The sequence below is a fragment of the Hypomesus nipponensis genome, chromosome 18 (assembly GCF_054491055.1).
Source record: "Hypomesus nipponensis isolate SF chromosome 18, ASM5449105v1, whole genome shotgun sequence".
Lineage (NCBI taxonomy): Eukaryota > Metazoa > Chordata > Actinopteri > Osmeriformes > Osmeridae > Hypomesus > Hypomesus nipponensis.
The window spans coordinates 4,805,511-4,824,481 of NC_140378.1; the positions used below are offsets into that span (position 1 = coordinate 4,805,511).

At 46.0% G+C, this 18,971-nt stretch overlaps 3 protein-coding genes across 4 annotated transcripts; all 3 read right to left on the reverse strand.

The window, feature by feature from the left end:
• Positions 1-1,244: 1,244 nt before the first annotated feature.
• Positions 1,245-3,882, reverse strand: LOC146251633 (rho-related GTP-binding protein RhoA-C-like). The gene is made up of 5 exons (XM_084679380.1): positions 3,805-3,882; positions 2,802-2,957; positions 2,509-2,629; positions 2,068-2,198; positions 1,245-1,972 (listed from the first exon to the last, which is right to left on the reverse strand). Exons 2-5 carry the CDS (start codon positions 2,955-2,957, stop codon positions 1,799-1,801), a joined length of 582 nt encoding a protein of 193 aa, XP_084535506.1. The 5' UTR covers positions 3,805-3,882; the 3' UTR covers positions 1,245-1,798.
• Positions 3,883-4,424: 542 nt separating this feature from the next.
• On the reverse strand, positions 4,425-9,651 carry usp21 (ubiquitin specific peptidase 21). 2 transcript variants are annotated; one of them, XM_084679378.1, is made up of 12 exons: positions 9,496-9,651; positions 8,429-8,485; positions 8,105-8,222; positions 7,660-7,774; positions 7,068-7,187; positions 6,898-6,962; positions 6,455-6,642; positions 6,077-6,155; positions 5,786-5,893; positions 5,493-5,607; positions 5,281-5,364; positions 4,425-5,128 (listed from the first exon to the last, which is right to left on the reverse strand). In XM_084679378.1, the coding sequence occupies exons 1-12, from the start codon at positions 9,649-9,651 to the stop codon at positions 4,930-4,932; spliced, it is 1,404 nt and encodes a 467-aa protein (XP_084535504.1). In that variant the 3' UTR covers positions 4,425-4,929. The 2 variants fall into 2 exon arrangements, with proteins under 2 accessions (XP_084535504.1, XP_084535505.1); XM_084679379.1 differs by having other exon boundaries at positions 5,000-5,364.
• A 1,706-nt stretch (positions 9,652-11,357) lies between these two features.
• On the reverse strand, positions 11,358-18,011 carry arhgef3l (Rho guanine nucleotide exchange factor (GEF) 3, like). The gene is made up of 13 exons (XM_084679490.1): positions 17,783-18,011; positions 17,321-17,372; positions 17,156-17,191; positions 16,162-16,227; positions 15,862-15,969; positions 15,517-15,675; positions 14,773-14,835; positions 14,488-14,584; positions 13,421-13,497; positions 12,954-13,211; positions 12,700-12,870; positions 12,283-12,475; positions 11,358-11,952 (listed from the first exon to the last, which is right to left on the reverse strand). The coding sequence occupies exons 1-13, from the start codon at positions 17,821-17,823 to the stop codon at positions 11,705-11,707; spliced, it is 1,569 nt and encodes a 522-aa protein (XP_084535616.1). The 5' UTR covers positions 17,824-18,011; the 3' UTR covers positions 11,358-11,704.
• Positions 18,012-18,971: the final 960 nt, after the last annotated feature.

Genomic DNA, 18,971 nt, shown 5'->3' on the forward strand with positions numbered 1-18,971 from the left:
TATGTCTAAAGGAATAAGAGTATTCATTGTTAAGTCCAAATGAAACGTGCCAAGCCTGTTTAACATGTAACAGAAAAGCCTGGAAAACCAGAAAGCCAGCTTTATTTGAAAAGACTCAAGAAATGTCACAGTACAAAAAAAAATATATGACAGCCCAGAGTCCCCCAGACTTTCACCCACTTAAAACACACAGTTACTGTCTCTTATTCCTCACCAAGTCGACTTTTTGAAAAGCAATGATTTCAACGCAGAAAAAGTTCACAGAACAGCAGGATTTTATAGAGGGTTAAAATATACTGAGAAAAGATGATGGCAACGACAACTGTAACAATAATAACAACAATATTAATACATTGAAGGGAAAATCGGAGTAAGCTAATGTTTAATAACATTTGCTTATCTCTTTACTAACCCTGCCTTACAGCACAGGCACTTTAATACAAGCCTGTGGAGACGTGACACCAGATACTATCATCTCCTCAACTTCTCCCACTCACCCCACATATAGAATCACCTGATCAATAATCATCAGCATCGCAAAACCTTTACACAATACAGTCAACTTAAAAATTAAAAATAAAGGCGGGCGGGGGAAGGATTCTCAATGTTAACTCGCAACAAGCAAAAGAAAATGATTTAAAGATGACAAATTGACTATGTGGTTGAGTCTTGTTACCCGTTTGAGCCCTATGCCAGACTGTGGCTGTGTAAAGGGGGGCTTTGGCATGGGGCCAGGGTCTGGGAGACTAAACAGGTTGTGTGTGTGTGTGTGTGTGTGTGTGTACAGTACATGGACGATCAAGTGTATCACAACAACAACAAAAAAACACATGGATATCATGGATACGGACATACACTAAAACACACATGCATCCACATGGACGAACATGCAGACTCGCTCTCAAACAGACACGCTGGAGTTACAAAATATAGGCACACGTACAGCACTAAGAATGTCAAGCGGGTTATTGTGTTGTGGGGGAACACACCTCCGTACAATCTGGTCCGGAGACAAGCTGAGCACAGTGCCTGAGTTCAGTACATGGGGCCTGAGGAGACTGAGTCAATGATGAGACAGGATTCACTGAAGTGGCACATACGCAAAGGGAAACACCTAAAGATCTGTGACGACAGCAGAAGAGTCCACCCACCCACCCCCCCCCCCTCCCCGTTCCCCCCCCCCCCCCCCCCACGACACGCCCCGCGACACAGACTCTTGACCCGCCTCCCCCCCCCCCCCCCCTGTTCCAGGCTCTTCTAAGCCACTGTTCTGAAGGCACAACGTTTAGGCTATGTAAGATCACTTAGATATGGCCTTTATTTTACCCATCTAACCTGTATTCTAGCCTTGACATTGTCTTTGTCTATCTTTTTCTCTCAAATTTACCAATTCCATGTCCCCCCCCTCCCACTCCCTCCCATGTATGAACCTTTGGCCTGGCAGGGATCACTTGTGTCTTCATTTTCTGCTTGACACAGTTCTATATTATACCTCCTGGCCCAATTCCAATTCAACCACTTGTCCGTAGCTTACGTAACTTTACACCTGACGGGAATTGAGAGATGTAAACGCTATGTCAAAAAGAAGGACATACAGCTATAATGTGGATGCCAATCTAATCTTCGCAGATCTACAGGAGTGCTCAAGAGGACAGGGGACAATTTGGAATTGGGCAGTCCTGCACCTGTTCTTGGCTCTAACCCCCTCCCCATTCCCCTCAAACCCCAAGCCTCTATGAAAGAGCTGAGGGACGAAGCTGTCCGAGATCTGTGCTTGAGGACAGCTTCCGTCCAGAGCTTATAGGAGCAGACAGCCACTCTTCCTGCTGCGCTTCTTGGCCTGCAGCGCCGCCCTGGTGGCCATCTCAAACACTTCCCTCACGCCATCTTTGGTTTTAGCAGAGCACTCTTGGTAACCATAGGCACTGATGCGGTTCGCCATGTCCCGGCCTTCCTCTGGCTTCACAGGCTCCTGGGCAGAGACGAGCAGAAAGGGGCAGGGTTGAGGGAAGGACAGACTTGCAAACACGCCGTGCTTCTTCAGACACTAAGGCACCGCGGCGTTACCTGTTTCATTTTGGCGAGTTCCCGCCTCGTGTGCTCGTCGTTGCGCAGATCTTTCTTGTTGCCCACGAGGATGATGGGAACGTTGGGGCAGAAGTGTTTCACCTCAGGGGTCCACTTCTCTGGAATGTTCTCTGTAAAGAGTGTTTTCAAGATCCACATCGATGAAAATCCAGCATTTTAAAGCACAATGGAAATGTGTGTTTATTGACAAAGAATAAAGTATTTATGATAAGTGGGTCTTTTAAAGCTCTCTTTTTTGGCAATTGGTACGTCCGCTCACTTACAGTAAATGTACATTTGGAGGTCAAAGAAAAAAAACGGCCTCGTTGGCATAAATACTCCTGGATGTACCAAGGCAAAATGTGTGTGTGCGAGAGAGAGAGAGAGAGAGAGAGAGAGAGAGAGAGAGAGAGAGAGAGAGAGAGATTGAGAGTGCAGTACCTAAGCTGTCGGGGCTGTCTACGGAAAAGCACATGAGGATGACATCTGTGTCAGGATAGGAGAGAGGCCTCAGCCTGTCATAGTCCTCCTGACCTGCAGTGTCCCATAACGCCAGCTCCACCTGAGAGACACAGAGAGACAGAGAGAGAGAGAAAGAGAGAGAGAGAGGGATAAGAAGTGAGAGTGAGGCATGAGGAAGGATCCTTTGTAATTAAGGGTGACCAGTATGAAGTGAGGGCAATGTGATGAATATTTGGGTAATATAATCCAGTCACTGGCTCGCGTAAACTCACCTGTTTGCTGTCCACCTCGATGTCGGCCACGTAGTTCTCGAACACGGTGGGCACGTAGACCTCGGGGAACTGGTCTTTACTGAAGACGATGAGCAGACAGGTCTTCCCGCACGCTCCGTCCCCCACGATCACCAGCTTCTTTCTAATGGCTGCCATCTTCAGAGAACAGAATGACAGGCAAAATTAAGAGAGTTCTCAAGTGAATGTTATTGTGATGAATGCATTACATATTTTAAGTATGGCACATAAAACAGGCCTTAAGAAAAACTATAATAAACCCCAAATTGGCCTACTTATCACACCTGTTTAAAGTTATTTAAATACTTGGGACTACGTTTCCTGACGTGGACGGCTTTTCTAGTACTCATTACTTTATCTATCAATGGAAATGCGTGTAGATGATTTTCAATTTAAAAATTAATTATTTCCTTTATTTGAACATTGCATTTGGCCATCACATTAAGATAAATGACCATGGCAGCGTCCTACAATTACCTCAAGATGCCTGCTGCTTTTTAAAACTAAATATCTAGCTAGTGTTAGATGTTCGCTACTTGTTGGCAAACTAGACCATACAGCAGCAACAATATCTGTTGGCTAATCTCTATTGTACCCAAGTCGTTAACGACTTTACGTTACCCCGCCTAGCACTACCTAGCTCACCGAGAACAGTGTTGAAAGAATAAAGCATATTTTGGCTGTGAGTAATGATGAAGTTATCCATGCTAACGTTTACTGCTACGTGTAGTTAGCTAGCCAGGATAAAGTCGCTATTAAATTAGCTAGCAAAACTAGCCTAGCTTATGTTAGCTAGCGGTGTGCTAGCTAACTTGGCTGTCAAAACCTTTCAGTATTACTTGGTTTAGCTAGGTAGCTAGCGCTCATTCTACATCAGAATTTCGTTTTGCCAAACAATTACATCCTAATCCTGATCTGGGAGCCCTAAATGTGTAAGCAGAATTTCTTTAAACGTATACAATTAACGAAAAACATAGCAAGCTACCGTATATGTGTCCGCTTTCCTCTTCTTCCTGACTTACGAAGACTCCACCTACTTCTCCACTCGGCGTGATGACGATGACGTCGTTAACAAAATAAACCGTTAGACTAACACCAAATAAAAACAAAAATATCCCTGCAGATGCATGGACTTGGATATCAACTGTGCTTTTCATGTAAATAGTCCGAAACTTGAATGAATGTTTTTTCTGTACTTTTTCTGTATCTTTTTAGACTGAAATGAGCCCGCATACTTCATCTTCGTCTCAAGCGAAATGTAATACTAGTTATTTCTCTAATGGGGAAAAAGCTAGTGATTAAATAATGTGAAAAATATAATAACAGATTGTTTTTATTCATGAAAACACGCATTTTATGTATAAAATGTTTTTTTCCCATTAATGTTTAATTCATTAGTGTATTAATAATTACCAAATGTTAAGTATTTTAAATGTACTATTTGTGATGTATGTCTTTTTTTCTTTTCACTGTGTAGTGACTTTTTTGCTTTAGAAAAATGTATGTTTGGATAGATATATAATTACTGTTGTGTTTCTAAACATTTGATATGATTTCTAAAAATCTAATGAAAGAGTGTTGTTGAAAAGGGCCAAACAATGAACACATTATTGATATTTTTATTGAACATTTAACAGATTACAGTTACATTCCATCCAGTCTCATGATAGCAGACCTTAAGAAAGCATTACATTCCACTGAATAGAAGCCACATCATCTGCAAGTACATCTGTTCCTTTGAGAATCTTATCAGGAGCTGTGAGTAGAAAATAAAGGATATTGCTTTGTACAAAATCATATTTTAAAACCACCTTATGATGGATTTGTACAAATTCGCAACCTCACACGGAGGGAAAAGAATCGAAGCAAAGAAAAGATGCAGAAGTGTCAAATAATTACTTTAAGATTAAGATTTAAAACTGTGAATTAGTCAAACTCCTGAGGCTTCGGACAAAAAATGTCTTAGAAAAATATGCCTTCAAGTGTACCCTCTTTTCTACAATGTATATGTGCCTGCTTTGCTGTATAAGCCTACTTAATCCAAATATTTGCATCCATTAATGATGTTGTTATGATTTTCCATGACTGTGTGGACACAGAATCTATAGCTTTATGAAGTCTGCCAAGACAATAACAGTCTGCAAGTCTCTGTAAGTGCACTCTCACAATTGTTTGTTCTCATCCTTTTCTTGAAACCTTTCCAACCGAGTCCAACGCGTTTCTTCTCTTGCTTCCTCCATTTTCTTCTTCTATCTGGACTAAGACCCACAATGCCATTATAGCAAAAGAGTTCCAACTCTTTGAGTGAACTGCTGAGACAATGAGATACATTAGCTGGGGTTTTGCTGTCAGTAACATCCCAGTTGACAGGTAAAGACATTTTAATACATTTTCCCCAATTCGCTGAAACGTTGCATGTTTGATCTGATATGGTTGATCTGATTTGCTGGCTGAGTCTCACTTCCTGACTGTGCTGTTTTTGCGCTGGTAGAAGAGTACATAGGCCTGGTTGGACTGCAGCTGGTTCTCCGACACTGGGTACACACTGAGAGATGGGGGGAGGTTATTTCCTCAGACATATTTTTAGAATGCGACAACAATAAGTGTGTGAGGGAAAAGTGAGTGTGTGTGTGTGTGTGTGCTGTCAGTGTCGTAATGTACTCCAGGTCTCACCTTGAGTCATTGTAGCAGCACCATCCGTTGTCTTCCAAACAGGAAGCAGTGTAATGGCCCATGTTCACTGTCCCCGAGTGGTTACACATAGCATACAGGTCATAGAGAACAGGACCTGTGGACGGACAGACAGCAACTTGATCATTCTGGTTGTGCACTCACACACACACACGCACTCGAACACACCCACACTTGCAACACGTCCTTGCGACACTCTTATACGCACGGCGTAAAAAAAAAAAACCCCACTCACATTTGAACACACTCGGTAGTAAGTAAGACAAATATGTTACCGCAGTCAGCAGGTCCGTAGGGTCCCAGGTTCAGGTTGGTGAGCGGGAAGGAAACGCACACTGTGCTCTTACAGATGGAGTATCTAGACATGGCGAAGCGATTCAGATCTGGAAGAGTCTGTTAAGTCTTCATCACCATCATCGTCATCACCCCCAACCCCTGCACCACCGTCGTTATCATCACGCTCCTAATTATCGGCCTCATCATAATTACCATCATCATTACACCAGACAAAGAAGCCACTGTCATTAGTCACAATGTAATGAGTTACTGATCGTTGCTGAGGATACGGATGACGATGACCTGCGGGAATCTCTGGATGGACAGTCTCTTGGTGCTCTCCGTGCGCTTCTTACACCTCTCGCACATCTGGACACACACACACACACACACAGTTTATATTAAAACTATAGATTATGGTCTTGAAAATGTACTTGCAGTACCTCTTACACACTACTACACGCGCACATACATGCGTACACACACCCACAAACATACATATAACGGACGGATGCCCAGCGGTCTGTCACGTTTCAGCAAAACACCTGCTTGAGGTGGGTCCGGCTTCTGAAACTGTCAACGTGCCCCGAGACAATCTTCCACTCCCTCCCCCTGAACACGTCTTTTCGGGCATCGCCAACGAGCCATGTCAACGTTGACACACTTACGGGGGCGTTCTCTTTGTCGAGCTTCTCCTCCTGGGAGAAGAGGTCCAGGCACTCCTTGAGGGAGACCCCCCCGGCCGTGCTCCTCTTGGGGATGGGCAGCGACAGGTCACAGAAGACGTCGAACGTGGTGGAGTAGTGAGAACACACAGAGCAGTGTAGGGAGCTGCGTAGTTGACCAGCGAACAGGTCTGGAGTGTGTGTGTGTGTGTGTGTGTGTGTGTGGTGGGAGGGTGTGGAATTGAGAAGTGAATGGGGAGAAGAGAGAAAGGGACGGAGAAAGATGGGGGGTGAGAGAGGTAGCAGAGATCAAGTGAAACAGAGAGAGAAGACAGGAACAGGAAAAAGGGAGACTGGGGTTATTAAAAAACAATTGTATGCAAGACGTGAAAAAGGAAGAAAAACAAACACGTGGAGAGGTCCAGACATAGTTTCACCGTCCTCACCCACAATTCTGCTGTCGTCCCTCTCCAAGTGTCGCTTCCACATGGCAGACGCCTCCTCTTCGATCCTGATGGAGAGATCGAGAGAAAAAAGGGATCAACAATGAACTACAGGTCACTGTAGGCCCAAGTCTTCCCACCGTGACAATCACAAAACAAAAACACACACACACCTGATTTTGGCATATTTTTGTTCGGGCTCCAGGCCGTTTCTGCGGACATACGGTCGTCGGTTTATTTCAGTGTGCAGCCTGTCCAATAGGAACCTGAGAAACTCCTGGGCGTCCTGCTGACTGAGAGAGAGAAAGGGAGAGAAAGAGAGAGAGAGAGATAGAGAAAGGGAGAGAGAGGATGTGGAGAGAAAGAAAGCACTATTAACTGTGTCTTTTGGGGTATGCATGATAATCATGAGTATATTAACTCTCCAACTTTTTGGCAGGTATCTTAAATCACCACCTGCAAACAAGCTAACAGCAAACAAATCTGGTGCTAGATATTTGACATGCCACCTCCGGTACATTTTGTGTAGCCTCATAGTAAGTGAGCATGCTATAGGAGTGTCAGAAGGAGTTTGAACATAGTTCGTATTAAAACTTACAATTATCCTCACTATGAGATTGATGGTTGTCTCCCTCTACATCAGCCAAACATATCTGCTACTAACTGTGAACATGGGCTGAGAAAATCTCCTAAAATCAATTTTGTGAGGCATTGTCAGCTGCAGGGTCGTGTCACCGAGACAGAGCCGTCCTCGTCCGCACACACCTGTAGCCGCTGAAATAAGGCACGGCCTCTTTGAAGAGGGTGTAAAATCTCCCAGGATTCACCACGGTGTCTCCTCCATTGATGTCCCACAGGCCTGCCAAGACCTTGGAGAAGGCTGAAACCGAAGGAGAGCACGTGAGGTAGAGTGGACGGCGAGAGGGAGAGATGGAGGGAGAGGGAAATACGAGGAGGGCAGGGGGGAGGGGACGGAGGGTGGACGGAGAGAGTTGAGGACATAACAGAAGGACAGGACATACTGGGACAGATGATAGAGGGGCGGGGGGGGGGGGGGAGGAGATATGACGAGGATCGGGCAGGACTGACGAGGAGAGGTGGAGGACAGGGGCTGTGTGGTCTGCGTGTTCAGATTGCTAGGGTGCACTTGTGCGTGCGACTACGTTCAATGTCATGACACACACGGAGGAGAGCGGCGATTGGATCGTACCCTCCATGAGTTGCGCCTCCTCTCTGGAGTGCTTCTCCTGGACGTGGGCCCTGAGCAGGCAGTAGTCCCTCAGTCCTCGCGTGTGGGACAGACACTGCACCACCGAGTTGAGAAAGCACTTGAGAGGAGACAAGGTGGAGAGACGGGGGGGTATGTAATAAAGGAAAGAAAGAGTTGGGTATAGGCTACGTGTGTGTTGCTCCCTCCCTTCAATATATGCACGTGTACAGGACAGATGCATGTTCACACATGTAGGATGCACGTGGGTACAAATGTAAATACAGACACACACAAACACACACAAACACACACACACAGACTCACTGTGTTCCCCACGTTACGCAGACCAACTTGTCCGTTTCCTATGTTCAGCTGCTCTTTCTGTCGAAAAAAGGAATTCAAATAGATTCTAAGTTGATCTACCCAAGGGCATGTTACATCATGACACCACGTCAACAGTTTTCAAAACATTGTATTTCTACCTTTTCTTTCTGTGGGGCATGGAAACATCATCCTTCCCCTTCCCCTACCCGTGTTTAGTACCTGACATGTCTCATTGTCTATGTATGTTCCGACCCCTGCATGTCACGCCTGTGGTAGTGTGTGTGTCCACTGTTTGCTGTACAGATTTAGCATGTTTATCCAATTAGCCTGGCCAGGAGGATTACAGGAGGTCAACACCAAATGCTGATCCTATTAGATTCAGGGACTGCTGACAGGTGCTGTAGCATGTGTGTTGATGTGCATTTGTGAAATGATTATGCATAATGAAAGGGTAATAATAAATAAAAGTGTTTTTTACGTCCAGCATAAACACACAATAGCACAGAGCATGCTGGGTAGGCCTTCATTCTAGACAACCGCTGACAATTGTGATGGACCTATGTTGAGTCTTAATGACAAGAGGAAAGGAAATGAGGCGTACCGGTGTTTGTTGGTGCTGTTCAGCGATAAAAACACCACAGTGATAGAAAAGAATGAAATAGAATAGGATATTCATCTCTACACAATGGGGATGGTTTCCTTTGGTTGTCTGGCATGTAAATCAGGTATAACTCACTTATCCACCTAAAGACCCCATTAGAGGATCTTAAGACACTTCTGGCTTACTCTATACCACATGCTTACTACATGTTCATGTTACCTTTTGATATAGTGGATGGTTACATTTGCTATTCGTTTCAAGTGTGTACTGATAGTGAGTCACGGTTCATTCTTCGGAGCCCTGTTAATAATCTAGAGACAACTACTGTCACCTATGATAGGATGGAAGAATGCATAATATGCCACACCATTGCTACATTGAGAGCCAGTTGTCTCCAGGGACAGATTGCTGAGTAGACGATATCTAAAAGGAGCCCTTCAGAAGACATTGAGAGGTGCTTCCCCACCTCTTTATCGGCTACCAGCAGCAGCCCCATGAGGGAGGTGTAGAGCACCGACTGTGAGATGTCGGCCGTCTCCCTCTGAATGGCCTTCTGGGATACCAGGGTCCGGCAAAGGGCCTGGCACGTTCCCTCCATGGTGGCGCGGGTCGCTCCTGGCATCGGGACGATTGTGCGCTGCGGCTTCGACCAATTAACCTTGACGTTGCTGGTGAGCTTACACGGTCACTGGTCAGTGTCCGTTTCTGGTTTAAAGTCCAGTGGGTTTAAGTCGTTTTTCCACACCAGGATCAGTTATGTAATGCAGGATTGGGGATGGGAGGAGGAAGAGTCGCTTCAGGTGTGCACTCGGTACCTGGAAAAGAACAATCTTGCTTGAATACGATGGAAGCCTGCTGTCTGCTATCTTTAGGCAACTTCTTTCATTACTTTTCTCTTGGACAACTTGATATAGGTTAGGTCTGAAAGTGACTGTTGAATGCCGATTAGAAATCTACAAGTTTAAACCTATCCCGTCGTGTTTCATCTCTTCTAGGAAGTTTGATTACAGAAATGGGTATTCAAACAAGAGTCAAGTCAGTGAGTGCATAGGTTTTGATTAGGGTTACGCCTGGGACGCATTGGCAACAAATGGCCTGGGCTGGAGCCCCCCCAAAAGTTTCATTAGCCCCCTCCCCCCCAAACAAATCTTCATATTTTAAATGTAAACTTGTTAAGTTCTTGTCCTAAAACCCACTAGAGAACACTATTTAAAAGGATATTTTCAAAAACTCATTCTGGAGGGTCATGCCCCAAGACCCCGCTAGTTTTGCTGGGTCACAGGAACAATAATAGGTTTTATCTAGGGGCTTAGCCCCCCCCAAAAGTGGGAACCTAGATTCGCCCCTGTTGGGTGTTAATCATCTATAGCCTACAACTAACGTAGGGAAATCTGACCATGGTTTTGTATTCCCATATATCAATTAATATGGTGTGTTTTATCATCCTGCACCCGATTTCGCAAGCGTTTCGCTCACCTGTGAAGGTCTGCTTTCACACGGACTTGGATGTCTCTGCGTCGTCTAACCACATCCAACTCATAAGGATAAGTGGCATCTTATGTGCAAATGCTGTGAAATCCTAATTTAAGTTTAACTTGTGAAATACCCTATGAAATAAACTATTCCCCCCAAATGCTGGGCACTTCAACCAAATATACTTCCACGCTTTACAGTAATAATAAACCAACAGATTTACAGATGCTTGGAATGCAACACCTAGACTGACCTGTCCCCAAAGGAAGGACACTTACATAACAGGACAGTGCGAAAGGTTAACTTTGGCACGCAAAACACACATTCTTAGTCTTCGCTTGCACGCATGACATGGAATGACTTGGTTCACCAAGCTAAACCAAAGCAAAATAAAGTCCAAAAGAACAAAATCACTACTCTGAATAACCAAATGGTGTCATTAGCCAAACGGTGAACGAGCACAGCCAAGGAAACAGCCTCACCTTGTTGACGGGTCCAGTCTGTCTGTCCTCTCCAACAGAAGGAGCGAGCTGTTCCCATCCCCTGCTGAGCTGTTAAAAATGCATTAGAGCAAACCATCTATGGTTTCACTGTCAGTGTCTGTTGGGCTGCCTCTGTAAGACTAGCTCCCTTTCTCTCGTGTCCTCTCACTGAAGAGAGAAAGATAGTGAGGGACAGAGGGGGAGAGTAAGAGAGGGGGAGGGGGGAGAGAGGGATGGAGATAGACACCTGAAAAGAGTGCGAGAGGGTGAAAGAGAGAGTGAAAGAGAGAGAGAGACGTAATCAGCACTAATCTTCTCCTCTAGATCTGGTTGACTATACTTAGCCCCTACCCTGTGAAGTAGTGACGCATAGGACTTTCAATGTCAGTTTATTAAGAAAAACAAAAACAAAACAATAACATCAAATTACAAATTAATGTTACATTCATTAACACTGTTTTCTGTACATAAAACCAATAATGTATAGTTCACTTCAAAGTGGAATGGCTGAGGTGTAAAAATAGGCACACCCTTCTGGTGCATGTGTGTAGGTGTGTGTGTGTTTGTGTAAATAGATGTAGGTGTGTTTGTGGGTACACATATGTATATTTACATGTGTAAGTGTGTGTGTGAGAGAGAGAACAATTTCTTCAAGTCGAGGGAATAAGTCCTTAAGGTGAGACACTGAATGCTACTGTGCTGTCATCGGTTGTTGTTCGGTCATTGATTGCTACTGTCTGTCATCTCTGTGTCTGAGCTGAGACTCAGCCCAGCAATGTGAGCCAGGTCAGGGGAGAGGCGGGATGATGGCTGCGATTGGCTGGTCTGGGCTCCCCTGTCTCGTGATTGGACCATGGCCTGGCGCAGGCAGGATAGCCACTGCTGCTTGTTGAAGGAGTCGTTGGCCTGCAGGCTGTGAGACTGGGCCTTGCTGCGCCCTCCCACACTTACACGGAAACAGTTTCTCACTGTGTGTGTGTGTGTTAGAGAGGGAGAGAGAGAGAGAGAGGGAGGGAGAGTTTGGGTAAAAGTGGAAGAGGGCAATAGGTAACGAGATGAGAGGACGTTGAGGCAGCATGAGTTTCCAGTCACAAACATTGGAGGCGGATGGAGACAAAAGTGGAAACCAAACATATTTTGGTTTTGTGTCCATGGGGGGACCCGTCTGGGGGGGGTGAAGTGACGGATTGTTACCTTCGCCTCCGCCCTTTCATCTCGTCTCGTTTTCTTTCGAAGAGGGCGAACCACCTAACCATGACGTTCATGAACCCACACACAAAAGAAAATGGCAAGGATACCTTTGTCGTTCCCGGACGAAAAGGCTCCCCTGAAGGCTCCGCCTCCGCCCCCCTCGTTGTCGGGCAGGTCCTCCACGTACAGCTGGGCGGCTGGAAGGGGCTGGCGGTACACCTGGAAGGCCTGCACCGCCTCCTTGTCCTCTATTGGCCGAGTCACCACCAGGGCCAGCTCAAACAGGAAGACGTGCAGCCGCTATTTGGCGATACGCACATGCAAGCACACACAGAGAGTGTAAAAGATCCGTACAATAGCTGTCATCAACACACAAATCAGAGACATCGACGAGAGGAGGAGGGAGTAGAGAACAGGCAAAGAAAGGGGAGCGGAGCAGAGGGAAAGAGAGCAAAGGGGAGCAGAGGACTGGAGAACAGAGGGGAAGACAGGAGAGGGGAACAGAGGAGAGATGAGAGGCGAACCTGTCCCTTGTTGTTCTTCAGCTCTCCGTGACAGTAGAGGAAGCGAGACAGCTGGATCTCCGAGAGTCTCTGGCCGTCCTCCAGGTAGATCAGGCCTCGTCTGTAGAACTGACACTCGGCCTCCCCAGTCTTCCTGTCCACCTCAGACACTATACTCTGAATCAGCTCCAACTGAAACCCCAAATGAAAGCGTGAGAGGGTGTGTGTGTGTGTGTGTGTGCATGCAGGTGCGTATTCCTTTTTGAGGGACTCACCGCATCGGGCAGCGTGTCTTCGTCCGGGTGCTCAGACGGAGTGCTCTTCAGGATCTCCCGCAGCAGCAGGGGGTACTTGACCAGGCGGCTCCGAGGGCGATCCAGGAAGTTCCATAGGTCTAACTTCCTGCTGAAGGAGGACTCCTGGCAGAGGCGCAGGAACTGCTCCACGCGCTTCTCCTGTTTCTTCTGGTCGAGCAGGGCCTTGGCCCCCACCTGGTTACAGCAGTAGGTCACATAAACCCCGAGACAAGGGAACTGTGGAGAGAGGGATGGATAGAAGAGGGGATGGCGAGAAAGAGATGGAAGCAGAGAGAGAGAGAGAGAGAGACAAAGAGAGACAGAGAGAGAGAGAGAGAGAGAGAGAGAGTTAAAAGTTATAATTCTACATGATGGGTACAGAGATGCTCTCTGTCCCACTCACACACCAGCTCACCCGAGGTGTAGACTAGAACGGTGGTACTCACCCAGTCCATCAGAGTGGGCCCCACCTCACCAACCGTCTTCTCTGACCCTCTCAGCCCCTCCAGCCGGGTCAAGAGGTCTGCAGAACAGACACGGAACAGAGTACATTTAGACTAACAGATTATTAAAAAACATTATAAGAAAACAAGACTAACCAATCAAATAAATCATATAATTGACAGCAGAATTCCAGAATTTAGAATTAAATGAATATCCTAGTCCATAAATATTATGTCTGGTAAGGAGTAGGAAGCAAAAACTTTTCCCAAATACACAAGCACTGATTCTATGACCATGATCTAACTATGGATTGTCAACAGAAGGATTTTAAGAGGCCAGTGTTTCATGGTTTTGATCTCAAGAGACTATTCTTTTTGCCTCCGCAGTAGGGAGGAGGAAATAACGCAGGCTCAGAAGGTAGAAGAACTACCACGGTGAGTGCTCTTAGTCATACCGTCCTCCCTGTCCTCAAACACTAGACCTGCTTCCTCCACACGTACAGAACCAGTGCAAAGGTCGTTTTGCATATCGATGCTGCAGTTTCAGGAGAGACGTATCTGGTTTTGTGGCTGATAAGTCTTCTTCCTCGGTCATTCCTCCACTCCTCACCTTCCATCGTATCCCCTCAAATGTTTATCATTATTTCTGAGAAGCGATCGAGTGCTAGGGATCCAAGGGAGGAGTGGCAAGAAAACATATTGGGGATGTGACCTAAGTGTTTTGTTTTGTATGACCCGTGCACTATAATGATATACTATTACTGCCCGCTGTTGTTATTGTTTTACTGTGCGCTAATCGGCAGAGGTGACGGGCTCAGCGCCATGGGTGGAACAAACACACGACAGCACTTCTACTTTCCGGACCGGCACTTCTCCACTTGCGCTCATTCTGTCACTTGGAATCTTCTGGAACGGTTTGTCTGCGTGTGTGTGTGTGGGCGAGGAGGGTGACGGGTAAATCTGAAATTCGCCGAGGTTTCATAAACCGTGGGTGGGAGGTGCTGTAAGCTGCTACCTTAAGTTTTTCGGAGGAGACTTTTCTAGACGTTTCCTCCGGAGCGCTAGCATACCTTCGTGGAGGGGTAGGAGCGAGTCAAGAGTCCCAAAGATCTGCCCCAGCTCGCTCTCTGTCATGATGTGTAGCGTCAGCATCGGCTCATAGTACACCTGTATCACCGCACACACACACACACACGTGTGCAAAAGAGAGGACGAAAAGGAGGCGACTCGTTTTGGATTAAGGAATCATCAAGGAATATTCTGTTTTATGTGCACCAAATAACTGGAAGCTCTGTTTGTTTGGTTTAGAATGGTTGCCAATACTGCCCCCTGTTGTTCACAGGGAGGAGTCGTACCTTCTTGACCAGTTTGAAGTCGTCGATCAGCTGCCTCTCTCCCTCAGTCAGCTCATAGATCACCTGGAGGACGGAACACAAGAACTGCTGACACATTCCTTCTGCAAGACACTGCACAGCCTTTCTACCAGCCTCTCTTCCTCCTACAATATCATGCCAGTATTTTTGATTCAGTCCCAAACTAGGTCCAAACACTTTTCCCCCGACAACCACACCGCCTGCACACTTCACTCCACACTGGCACACAATTAGTGAAGCAAGTATACACACACACACACACACAAAGTATGTACAGCTGATTGTTCAAAAATAGGAAGTACATGGCCTCTGTGTACCAGCTCACATCCTCTTTCGAAATCAAAAGCTTTAGAGAAATATGACAGACAATCACTGATGACAGTAAGTCATCAGGGATCATGATGACTTACTGATGACAGTAAGTCATCAGTCATCATAGATGAAGACCCAAACCCAAACTACCTTCCGTACCCTGGACCCAACCACATCCTGATCCAAACAGCCCACTGACCCACTACACCCACCCACCTCCTCGACCTACCAAACCAACGTGCTACAGACCTGCAGCTTTTTGCCTCACAAACCTCACAGAACCCAGCATAGCGAACGGAGAGCACACAGACCAAGAGAAGCCTGATCCTAGGTCTGCTGATCACCTTTCCTCCTCTGGGATGTTTAGAGAATATGGGTCTGGAGGCGTACACGTGACCCTTCACAGCACAGTACCTCCTGCCGTTTGATCTCCTTGGCCGTGAGGTCGTGGCTCTGCACCGTGTCGCTCCAGCACTGGCTGCTACGTCGCCTCGGAAACGAGGCCGCCTTTTGCCGCGAGCGGAGGGGGACCGGGGTCAAAGGTCGCGCCTCTGTGCGGAAACTTATGGAGCGCTGGGGGAAGGTGAGTGGGTTATGAGGGTGTTACAAACACAATGAAGCATACACACACACACACACACGTCTGTGCGTTTGAAGGCACACAACACAGACAGAATGGCTGTCGTAGTATGATAGAAGTTTGACTGGGACTGGGATTGTATGGGTCTGGACGTGTGTGTCTTTGTGAAAGGGTCTTACTGTGATGGACTGTCCTAGGCGTTTAAGGGCAGGGGTCTTCACTGGGGTGATGACGCCTGTGATGCTGTTGGACTTCCCCACTGGTTTAACCCTTTTGTTGCTGGGCTCCTGCAGTGTAAACAAAAAAACACCACTAACACTACTGCTGCAGGACCTTTCATGTAGATCTGGAAAGATAAGGCGGAGGAACATTTCCGTTTGCGTGTCTTGTACACAGGTGAGAAACGTAGATTTGATGTCCTGCAAAGTAGCGCTGGAGAGAAAGGACCTTGGGGGTCCGTGGATGGGGCGGTGTCTCACCTCAGAGTCCTTGATCATTGGAGAGGTCTTCTCGTCGTCGTCGTCGTCGTCGTACTCTTCGTCGTCCTACATGGCAGAGGCGGAGAACACAGGAAATGAAAGGTGAGAAAGATTAGCAGAAACAATAAAAGGGTTATCAGGGGAACCCAATAGAAGAAGAACGAAAGGGAGGGAGAGAGAAACGAGACAGAGGAAAAAAAAGGGGGGGGGGGGTTATCAAGAAAAGAGGTGCCACTCAGTCTGTGGTACTCTCGTTTCCTGCGTGATGTCTATAAGAGGAAGTAGAATGGCGTGTGTTGTAAAATGTCTGCTGCAATCCTGCTCATGCTTGGCCGACTATTAGAAGCCATGTGCTCTTGGGTTTACATGTACTCGATGCTCCATGTGCATACAAAGTATTTGCATTGAATTATTCCATCAAATAAAAAGCTGTCAATAAACTCGGTTTGGGGAAACCGGATGTCAGTTTCATTCGTTTTTGCATTCTTTCCACGAGAATTAGCAACTGTGAAAGCAAGTGAACGCACAGTGAGTGGACGTGTTAGTTCAAAACATTAGAAATAATTAGTCAACCGAGTTGATTGCTTCACAGGGACGAGGAAGTACACAGCATGATGATTGCGCGCGGTGCTTGTTTCCTAATCTGTGCAACAGTAGTTTCTCTCCTGCTGCTTGTGGCAGCTCCAAAACTGCATTTGACAGCAAACATGGGGACGGTTATCATTTCCCTTGGCTTCAAATAGACATAAACCGAAATGATTTGCAAATAACGTCAAACACATTAGGGATTTATGTATTTCATTCTATGGATTCGGCCGGCTTCTTGCATGTACCCAGTTTTTGCATGTGTGCTGTGCTCGCTGTCACGGTTTTCCTGTGCTCTGAGCTGCGGTTACAGAGGTGAGGTGGAGCTTCCGCTTGATGCTGAGACAGAGAGCCAGAAAAAAGAAGAGAGGAAGAAGGTAATGTCTGAGACAACAAACATGAGAATCACCTCAATCAGGGGGCCAGGATCCTGCTTTCTCTTTTTCTGGAGAGGCCAAAAAAAAAAAAACACTGAACAGCTGGCAAACCAGTCAAATCGATAGCTGATGTAACAGTTTAAGAGACAGAGAAACTGGGGGGGGGGGGGGGAGAGAGATTGAATGGAGGGACTTACACCAGGATGGTCAAGGGAGTTGGAGTACATGATGTCCCTAGGCACTGGAGAACTGGAAAAACACCAAGAAGAGACTGTTACAATTAGAGGCAGTCACAGTCATGTTGGCTAGTTGGCTGTCGGTCAAAATAGTCAAATAATGATGATACCATTATTGATGGGCAGTTCATGAACTAAACCTCTCTAAAGGGCACAAAAAAAAGGCTGTTGTGCCCTTTTGAGAAGCAAGGTTAAGATATGACTAGTCTTGGTTTAGACAGTGTGGAGAGCAACCCAACTAGGAGAGGAAGAAAAGGTGGCTGATGGGTGCATAAAGACGAGACATACTAAAACATTGAAATGGCGACAAGTCCAAGTTTCTCTGTTGGCATCCCAACATATCCAGTGACAAAGTGAGGGAAAAAAAGATGAATGGAGAGAAATAAACCACAGAAAGACATGAAAAGAACACAAAGTTGTTACCAGGAAGTCCACGGGTCACCAGTAGTCTCATCGGTTTCCATAATCTTCAACCTTTTGTCATCAAAGGGTCTTCATCGGAACACAAGCCATTCCACAAGGGCCGGCAAACAAGTCAAAAACCTTTTTACCACTGCCGCGAGTGCCCAAAACTTCACCTGCCAATTGGACTCGGAAACTTGAAACTGTCAAAACGCGCACTGCACAGCCCTCCTCCCCCTTCTGCTCTCTCAACCAAACCACATCCTCTCGTCAGGCTTCACATATCTGCTCTGCTGTTTTGCTGGGGTGGCCAACAAACTAAACTGAGTGCAGTCTACAGTCTCTTGCATCCTCTAACTCTCCGCTTTTGGAGATGACTGGTCAAAAGGTCCCTCTCATCTTGAAGGGCTCGTCACCAACCGCAATACATTGAAGCACAGCAAAGCACAGTTCGCTGAAAGAGGAAGTGAAATGGCATCGACTTCATTCATTTATTCTAATGACTGAGGTCAAAAAACGTTGATTGTTGTGACCCAGGATAGAAACTATGCAAATCGCAGTAAGACGAGACCAAATGAACAGTTTATTCGAAACAAGGGTATGAATGAAAAAAAAGGTGTTTAGTGGAATCCGTTTGTTTGACTTCCTGGAGACTGAGTAGAATTTGTTCACAACTACAGCTCCCATCAATGCAAATCCTCACATTTCACATTAAATGAAGGGCTTTAACCATATTCACCGTATTCGTATGTGTGTAGAATATGTCCAAATAGTAAATGTGACCAACCGAAAGAAATGTATCAAAAGGAACAGTTATTACATTAACAAGAGGCAATACATTTACAGGAGGATGCAATAAGTCTGCTTCAGGCCCAAACTCACATTGAAAAATAATTTAAAGAACACCGGAGACATCTTTTACATTTTTATTCACTATCATCACACTAAGTACTCCCATCACAGGATAGAACTCATTGCCTTTGCTCTTACACTGTAATGTAATCTGGAGTTGAACAAAGTAGAAAGAAGACAGTTTATGTTCTACAAGGTTGTGTATGTGTGTGTTCCACAAGTCTGTCTCAAAATAAAATAGAAAATTAACAATAAAAATTAAAGAAAAAAAAAAGGGAGGGGGGAGAGAGAAGATGAAAACTCAAGTCATGTGCGAGTCCCCATTGTGGGCCTGCCCACCCAAAGAGTCAGGTTGGGG

Coding starts and splice junctions, on each gene's coding strand:
- usp21 (XM_084679378.1), bottom strand. CDS start 9,651: ATGCCAGGAGCGACCCGCGCCACCATGGAGGGAACGTGCCAGGCCCTT. Junction 7,775..8,104: donor GGAGGCGCAACTCATGGAGG/GTACGATCCAAT, acceptor CTTCGGTTTCAG/CCTTCTCCAAGGTCTTGGCA. Junction 5,365..5,492: donor TGCTGCTACAATGACTCAAG/GTGAGACCTGGA, acceptor CCCATCTCTCAG/TGTGTACCCAGTGTCGGAGA.
- LOC146251633 (XM_084679380.1), bottom strand. CDS start 2,957: ATGGCAGCCATTAGAAAGAAGCTGGTGATCGTGGGGGACGGAGCGTGC. Junction 2,630..2,801: donor TCGAGGTGGACAGCAAACAG/GTGAGTTTACGC, acceptor TGTGTCTCTCAG/GTGGAGCTGGCGTTATGGGA. Junction 2,199..2,508: donor AGACAGCCCCGACAGCTTAG/GTACTGCACTCT, acceptor CACTCTTTACAG/AGAACATTCCAGAGAAGTGG.
- arhgef3l (XM_084679490.1), bottom strand. CDS start 17,823: ATGGAAACCGATGAGACTACTGGTGACCCGTGGACTTCCTG. Junction 15,970..16,161: donor CAATGATCAAGGACTCTGAG/GTGAGACACCGC, acceptor TTTACACTGCAG/GAGCCCAGCAACAAAAGGGT. Junction 13,498..14,487: donor GCTCCTACCCCTCCACGAAG/GTATGCTAGCGC, acceptor TCTGTTCTGCAG/ACCTCTTGACCCGGCTGGAG.